This window comes from Dermochelys coriacea, chromosome 21, assembly GCF_009764565.3.
Source record: "Dermochelys coriacea isolate rDerCor1 chromosome 21, rDerCor1.pri.v4, whole genome shotgun sequence".
Lineage (NCBI taxonomy): Eukaryota > Metazoa > Chordata > Testudines > Dermochelyidae > Dermochelys > Dermochelys coriacea.
In genome coordinates this window covers 3109492-3118388 of record NC_050088.1, presented here as the reverse complement: position 1 = coordinate 3118388, position 8897 = coordinate 3109492, and the positions used below count along the sequence as shown (strand labels likewise).

The window sequence follows — 8897 nt, the reverse complement described above, 5'->3', positions numbered from 1 at the left end:
CAGAGCTGTTGATCTGCAAGGAACACTGACCCTTGAAAGAAAAAGAATGCAAACTGGGCTAGGGAAAAGCACTTCAGACTTCCAGATTTTTATTTAAAAAAAAAAAAAAATTCAAAATCTATTCCCCTTAAAACAAACTTTCTGGATGGATGAACTCTGGTATTAGAAGAAAGGGAACTATGTTTAAACTGACATTTTTATGTATCATAAATACCTTAGAGGTGGTAATGTTAAAGAAACAACATGCCTTTAAAAAAAAAAAAAACTTGTTCTAAAAGAAATCTACAGCATAATCTTAGTATTTGTGGCATATACTCTGTTTAATCCAGATTGGATACATCAGGTACAGCAGTGGCACAAGACTCAATACTGTAAATGATATACAAGTTTCAACATATGCACTACAATTCAAAAAGAAGACAACAGAAACGTAGAGTTTTTTAGAAGGGTGTTCTCAAATGCATCTACCTGCCGTTTTGTACAGTACATTTTGTCTGTCATTTGTGATGTTTGTAAGCAAAGCCCATTTATAATACGAAAGTAGAAAATAATAAGGGTGAGCGTTTCTCATAACCTAAAACCTTTAAAGAAAACACCATTGCATTGGAATGTCTCACTGATTATCAAAAATATACCATCACACGTGTTTTTTGTAAAATATTTCATTGGTCCAAGATACCAGCTGGAACTCCAGTTATGGTTGCAACAGAGAACTGAGAAGAGCATTATATGGTTATTAACCTCTCACCCCAACAGCTATATGACCTGCTATGACTAGTGCCAGTTCAAAACTTAAGGAGAAGAAACACACAACACATACATACAAAAATAACAGACTATTGACTGAAAATAAGACTATAGCAGGAATTTTTTACAAATATTTTTGTGTGGTGTGGTTGACTGATCAACCTGAAATCTTTCTGGCACAGTCCTGTATCCCAAATATAAATAATAAATCGTTTCCCTCCTCTAGTCCCTGTCCTTGGAGGATCTCTAAAGCACTTTGCAAACATTTATTAAACTTCACAACACCGCTGTGAGACAGGAAAGTATTATCATCCCTATTTCACAGATGGGTAAACTGAGGCATAGAAAGGCAAAGTGACTTGATTGAGGTCACACAGTGATTCAGAAAGAGAGTCAGGAATAGAATCTAGGCATCCTGATCCTAAATCCCAATTTTAATCGTTAAACCACGTTGCATCTCATTATTAATCTTAAGCATCTAGAAGAAATCCTAATGAGAAAGGAAGTTAAACCATTTATGGCATCATTAATCATTAGGCCTGTAACCTCGGTTATGACGTCACACCATTCAGTGCAGTTGACCAAAATGTCTCAGAAAACAATCAAAAATAAATTTGCCAAATAATTAAAAATATTTAATCAGCTACAGAGCTTTCCAGTGTGGAAGTATAATGACTAATTATCCACAAATACAATTGATGTAGAAAAAAAGTTGCAAATATTATTTATCAACCAAGACTAAAACCTAGCAAATAAGGTTTTTTATTCAAAACCACGGTTGCTCTTGAGCTACTGCATGCTGACTTGTAACTCCACCATAATCCAACATTGCCCCTGTTTTAATCTCTTTCTTACAGGGAACACTGCAAACCATCAGTTAAACATGATCTTTAAGATCCCCAATCTGCATTAGAACATGTATAGCAGACAACATGATTACAAATGGATTTACGTCTAAAATACTTGAAAAAGCACCTCCTCCTCTACCGAGCCGACAATATTTGAGCTCTTGGTAGAACTCCTTTTCCCCGCTCCCCCTCCCCCCCCGTTACATAAATCAGAGCAGTGAGAGCTGGCTCATAATGCTATGGTGGCATCAGCTATTTCTGGAAAAACCTGCAACTTTTAAATTTAGTTTTGGCAGCTTTGAACACCAAAAAAAATAAAGTGATTTCCCAGTGTTGAAAATAGAAATTCAGTTTTTCAGTGGGTAAGCTGCTTCTGTTAAGAATTTAGAATTGCAAGCTTATTTATTTTATGATTTTCCCCCACAATTTATCTTTAAAATATGAATCCTTTGGCACCCAAAAGCAGCCTCCTGCATTAGAATTTGCTGGCCAAAGACAAGACTTTACATTCTTCAGTTGTTTGTGCACAGCTAACATTCAAGGAGGGGGCAGGGACTATTTAGCAAGTGCAAGAGGAAATAATCAAGAGTAATGGAATGAAAAATAAGGAAGGGAAAATTATGGCTTTGTATCAGGCGAAAACTCGCTGACATTGAGCTTTATTATGTTGAAATAATTTCTTAAGTGAAGCAGTGGGAGCCCTGTCCCTGGGGATATTTATATCTAGTCTAGAAAAAGCACTGGGAAATATTTTATAGGGAAGAATTGTGTGTTGGCAAGGGCTGGATTAAATGGTCTCTTCCATCTTTAATTTCTGTACAGTGGTTTAGGTTTTGTGGTAGTTTTCTTTGAGTGACTTGGAGGTTCTTTGGAAAACAAAGATAGGCGAGAAGGGTTTCAAAGAGAGTAGCTTGATTTCAAAGTTTGGGGCAGGGGAATGTACCAGTCATTTGCAGTGGGCGTGTTTGCTTCTAGAACATTATATAGTTCTGCTATAAGCAGCAACCCAATGCTAGCTGAGAAAATAGACTTGTCAGTAAAGTTGGGTGAAAATTTGTTGCGACATTTTTCTACAAAATGGCATTTCAAAGGGAACAAAAATTTTCAAAGAAAATTGTTTCCTTTGACATTTGCTGATTAAAAAATAAATGAAAACATGATTTTTCCCTATATAAATGATCAAATTATTATTATTTTTTTTTTAAGGAGAAAACAAAAAAAATCACAAGAAATTCTGGAAAAAAGTAGGAAAAAGAGGGAAAAACAGTTTGGCATTTTTTTGATTGGATTTACTCGTCAGATTGCTCTGTTCCAGTTGTCCTTTAGGAACATAATCGGTACAGTTCTACATTCCCTCTCCTACTGTATGTATTGTCATGCAGAACCACCCCTGAAGAAACTGCATTCCATGTGCGTCAGGTAAATGGGATGTTGTTGCTGGCAATTGTCGGTTTATGTAGCTATAACTTCTCTAGGCATGAAGGTTGGGAATGGTTAGAGGACAGAACAAGGTGAGTAAGGGCAAGAAGGGCCCAAGCCCTAGAGTTTGGATCCCAGGCCAGATCTAAATTAACCTATGTCTGAGAGTGCTCAAAACCTGGGGTTTGGTTTGGCCCCATCTCCTGTAATGTTTTGTACGTTAACATAAGCTAATCAAGTCAGTTCCCTCTCATTACCCTGGGAGTGCATGACTGCTAAGCAATTCCTGTGCTTATCAAATCAAATGCTCTCCCTTCCTCCTGCAGAGAGACGGAGCTCTTCTGCAGCTCTGTGTTTATCAGTAAAGCATTTGAATTATGCTTATATGTACAGTACAATATAATACATATCATGTGGATTCATTCTGATCTGTGCTATTTCAGTGACTGCAAAGTGTTTTCACTACAAGGCTATTGTTGCACTGTGTAACCCAGGGAGTTCTGTACACAGTTATTTACAGGTGGGCAGATTTGCCACAATCCTGTTCAGATGAGCATTAAAATGGGCTAATGCCTCCATTATAAATGTTATTTTTGTCTTAAACTATTGAAATTAACCCTTTGTGATTCTCCTCAGCCCCCTTTCTATTCACAAGGATCTTTGCCAAGCCAGTGATTATGTGTGGCAGCACTTGCTAAAGTAATGATAGAAATGTTATGCTACATGCTTTTGATTAAGCAGAAAAATAATTTCGCCTATGCAGAACATAGCAAAGGGCTGGGCTACCCTGGCAGCCTGAGCCCAAACAGCTAGAGAGAAGAACCCCAAGCACTGTTTTTCCTATTTTTCTTTATGTCCCTGACAAATTGCGAATGTCCAGGGAATACTTTGATTAATAATAATACACTGTACACAAAGTGCTTTCCATGGGTGGGTGTCATTCTCTCATTTAATAGATGGGGAAACTGAGGCACAGAGATATTGAAGTGACTTGTTTTAGACTCCACAGCAAGTCAGGGAAGAGAAGGACAGAGCTGAGAATACAAGGCGAGGACCTGGCTCTTTGTCATCCTGTAGCTGGTCATTTAAACCCATGCAAATTGAGCGCACAGTGGGAGTAATACATTCCCAGCCAGCATGGTAGCATTTTAGCCTTACTTTGCACAGATGTAAATGAGGGCATAAAGTGCAAGGCAATGGAAAATCGGGCTTTGTTTAGGCCTGAAGATGTTTAATAGGGCAGGGGTATGATGAGGCGTAATAGGACTAAATGAAGCAAAGGAACAATTAAGCGCCCAGAAAAATTGCTAATGGTAAAATCTGTTAAACTACAGAATAACCTCCTGAGGAAAGTAGCAAAGAAACCACAGCACCTGAGTGATTTCAAACAGACTGGACATAGTGCTGGAGAATGTGCTGCAGGGAGCTATCCAGCCCTGGAGCAAAGGAGCATCAGTTTATGACTTTACTGACTTTAGCTCTAGCTTTATCATTCTTAGAATGGGATAAGTTTCTCAGTAGGTTACTGGGTTATCACAACAGCTATCTGAGTCCACATGATACCGAGCAAGTTAGGAATGTTGACAAGGTGGGTTGATAGTGCATAATTTTAAGTCATATAACATCCAGAATGCGTTTTGAGAGGCAAAACCCCCCATCCTTTTGTTGTCACCCAGGGGTATTCTTTGAGTGGTGTGGCAGATAGTGCTGTGTTAGTGAAGTTACTATTTACTGTTGAGAGAAGGGAAGCATGAAATGGCTCCTAGCTATCTATTGGACTGTAAGCTCTTCGGGGCAGGGTTTGTGTCTATGTATGTGTTCGTTCAGCACCTCACAACATGGCTCTGAGCCTGATTGAGACATTTGGATGTGATAATTACTACTACGTTATACTGTACGTGTCTGTGGATGGCATGTACTATGTTGGATCAGTATGTGCTGTTGCTAACGAATTGCACCCATAACGAAAAGGTGGTCTGAGGAATGTGTAGTAGGAGAATAAGCAATTATTTCCCACTTATTTTTCCAAATGGAGAAAGGTCATATATAAATGAAACTGTCAGGTCTTTGTATTGCAAGACCATATTCTTACTAGAAAGATCTTAGGGAGAACAGTCAGTATTCACATAGAACTAGTCAGAAGTATTAAGCTTGGCAAGTACCACACAGAGTTACAATTTTTGGTTGACTAGAAGTGTGTGACCTTTTTCCCAGATGAAGAATAGAGCTGCAAAGTAAAGTGGTGTCTGTTCCATACCTGTCCCGCGTATTCAAAATCCCTGTATCCCTCCTCCTGCTCAACTGCACACACACTGTGCATCGGAATGCATCCGATGAAGTGAGCTGTAGCTCACGAAAGCTTATGCTCAGATAAATTTGTTAGTCTCTAAGGTGCCACAAGTCCTCCTTTTCTTTTTGCGAATACAGACTAACACGGCTGCTACTCTGAAACCTGCACACACACTGTTGCTCCTGTGCTGGGAGGGGAGCACTAAAGTTGCTAAACTGGTTTACCTACCATATCAGTGCAACCCAGACGCCATCAGTAAGCCAATAGGAGCCCCAGGACTGTGTTTAAAAAGCCAAACACCTTCTCAGTCCATGCCGAATGGTTGGCTACGGGTTTAATTGTATCTAGTATAGATCCAGACACTACTTGGCTATGATTTACAATGGGTGGCATGTCCAATATTAGCATATATATAAAAATAAAAAAGCGTGGGCATAGATGACAGGGTACATTCTATCCTATTTCTGATGATCTGGTGCAGTTGAGTTGGGTGTGTTCACATTCTTTGCCATTAGTGTGTACAGGTTTTTAAAAAGTTTTCCTACATTTTTCATGTTTTTCCTTTTAAAAATACAGAACTGGTAGTCTAGTCACACTCTTCACAAGTAAGTGATAACAAAAATAGAAAGCAGAAATCCATGGGGGACTAACACTTTACAAAAGCCTGTCTTTTTTTTTTTTCCACAAATATGTTTTCACAGACAATAATTAGCAGACAAACACACTGTTTGCAGTTGCACTGTATTGACTTAAAAGGCGGTTACAAAATCATCTAAATAAAGAATGCCTTCCAGGGTGAAAGATTTATTTGTGTGGGGGTGTGTGTGCATGCACGTGTGCCACTGTGCTTGTGCAGTCAGTTTGATACTGTGCACCAAATCAGGAAAATGTGCTCAGACCTTTGTGTGTCATTTCGATGTGGTTCTTTTTTTTCCTCTCTCTCACACTCAACACACACACACACACACACACACACACACACACACACACACACACACGGAAATAGATTTCTGTGACAGCTGTCTTCTTTGTCTAAATCTTTCTCTATAAAAGAAAAAAAAGATGTGTAATTTTGGTTGATTAAAGATTCTGCTCCATGAAGGAAAAAAAAATCACAAAATCCATTATTTTCACCTTTTTCAGTCATTTCCGCGTGAATAAATATTATCCATTAAAAACCTTTAAAAAGGTGCAGAGATACACAGTGTTATATTTGTTTCTTTATTGACTTTCTTGTTGCTATGCCGGTTCTTTTTCTCTAGCCTCTAGAAACAATTTTCTGCGTCATATCGTGAAACAAGGCTCTCCACAGGCGCGTGCACACACAGACCCTTTCTTCAACCCACCTCTTCTTCCCTCTCCTCATCTGTTCTCTCAGTCCATGGCATGAATGCAAGTTTGAAGAAAGCTGCCTCGTTAGGTCTCCATTGCTAATTCTATGACGAAATGTCAGGTTGGTCCATCCAGGCACAATTTGCAGCAAGAAAGGAACATGAAGGTGTGGAGGGGGAGGGACGCCGGCATTCCAGCTGCTTCCTTCAAACAACACCTTACAAGGCAGAGACCTTGACTATGTTGCTGCTTGTGGTGGAAATGTTCGTAGTGGGTTGAGGGCTGCTCGGTGGGGGCCTGCTCTCTCCTTCTGGCGTCAGTGCCGGTGGGGTAGGAATACTGATGATGGCTGTCGTGAGGTGGGAGGTTTTGCAGTTCGGTCTCAGCCCGTCGTCTGATTTCATATTGAGACTGGAACGACTAGAAAACAAAAGATTTTTTTTTTTTTAAATAATACAAGAGTCAGTATCCGGTCCAAAGTCTTATGAGCCCATAAGGACTCCCTGGCCACATGCTTAAACTTCAATGCAGTTTTATTTCTCCTTTCAAAGCCTCCATCTCTTTATCTTTTTTCTACTTGTTTCCCCTGCAGTAGTCTTGAGAATCTTGCAGCTGGGAGCATTCCTATTAGATCTGCATCAGTTGCATCCTATAATTAATTACCACGGGAAAATGATAGGTCTGTTTTCTGTGCATCTGCATAGCTGCAGGAGTCCTCTGTTACCAGCCGAATAGGCTTGCTTTAAACACAGGGCTTGTCCTTTCAAAATATAAAGGGTTCCCTGTTGGAAAATCACTGCTGTTGTTATTACAGATTGACTCACCAAGAGACTCTGTCCTAATGTCTCAAGTGTCTGGGTACTTCTGTGTGACAAGGTAGGTCAGGTAATGTGTCTTAATGGGCCAACTTCTGGTGGCAAGAGAGACGAGCTTTTGAGCCACACTGTGCTCTGCGTCAGGCCTGGGAAAGGTACTCCCGGCCCCACAGCTAAATACAAGGTGGAACAGCTTGTTTAACATAAGTAGTTAGCACATATTGTAAGGGAACACTCAAGGTAGAGTGGCCTGTTATAACACCGCTGCAGTTATAGGAAAAAAGAAGGGTGGAGTTAAAGCCATCCAGTGTCAGTAAACCACTAACCCCACCCACACTGTCTACACTGCCACTTGTGTTGGTGTAACTTAGGTCGCTCACAGGTGTGAACAAGCCACTCCTGAGCAACGTAAGTTACACCGACCTAACTGCTAGTGTGGACAGTGCTCTGCCGGTGGGAGAGCTCCTGCTGACAGAGCTGCTGCTGCTCATTGTGGCTGGGTTAATTAAGTTGATGGGAGACCTCTCTCCCATCAGCTTAGAGCAGCTACACTAGAGAGCTTCCAGTGGTGCCACTGCAGCGGTGCAGCTCTGCCGCTGTAAGCTCTCTTGCATAGCCACAGTTGCAGCTGAAGAGGCTAAGGCAGAGTTTCCAAAACCTTAGAAAACTGAGCATCAGGAAAATTAAAAGAATCCCCAGTCCCTCCTTCTCACTGCAGCCTCTCCATGTGTTCTTAAAGCCCAACCCACCATGAGCGGCTGCTTGCAGTAGAGGGTGCAGATCTTCATAATAGCTATGTCACTGCTCATCTGTAACAGTTTTGACATTTAAAATGTCATAATTGGGATGGGTTTTAGCACCCACTGAAATGAACAGGGCAGCTCATACTCTTCAGAGCTATTGTTTCAGGCTTGCTGCAGACTCAGGCAGATGATGATTACACTTGGGTAACTTTTTCAAGGTTTTCTTTAAAACCATAATAGCTGGATATGTACTTTTTTTAATGGAAGATTGTAGGAAACAACCAAGAGGCCTGTCCTTTCCTCCAGTCTAATCCTTTCTGTCCCCAAGGGGGTATCCCCGCCCTTTTGGGAAATACTGAGCTAATGCCTGAAAGGGCCATGGGGAATGAACTCCCTCACTATTCCCTTTCTCATTCCCATTTGATACATTATTCTTCACTTAAACACCTTGCTGAGTCATGTCACTGGTGCAGAATAGCTGCATCCTCCTTGCCCCAGAGGCAGCTGCATTTCTACTGTGGGTAAAATGGATTTTATACATTTTGGAATCAGGGGGAAGGCTGGAGTTACTGTTTCAAATGCAAGTCTTTGCCTCCTCCCCTTTTCCAAAGCTCCCTAATGCACAAGAAGTTTGGCTGGCACAGGGAGAGGACTTCAGAAGTTCATTCAACTACTATGATGGTGATGCCTTGATTATGCACTA

General features: G+C 40.7%; 1 protein-coding gene across 3 annotated transcripts in view; it reads right to left on the bottom strand.

Moving 5' to 3' along the window:
* Positions 1 to 301: 301 nt before the first annotated feature.
* Positions 302 to 8897, bottom strand: part of KCND3 (potassium voltage-gated channel subfamily D member 3) — a 244495-nt gene continuing 235899 nt past the window's right edge. For all 3 annotated transcript variants that reach the window (XM_038380133.2, XM_038380139.2, XM_038380134.2), the window contains one exon: positions 302 to 7056. In XM_038380133.2, the coding sequence (XP_038236061.1) occupies positions 6855 to 7056 (202 nt within the window). In that variant the 3' untranslated portion in view covers positions 302 to 6854. The remainder of the gene's footprint in view (positions 7057 to 8897) is intronic.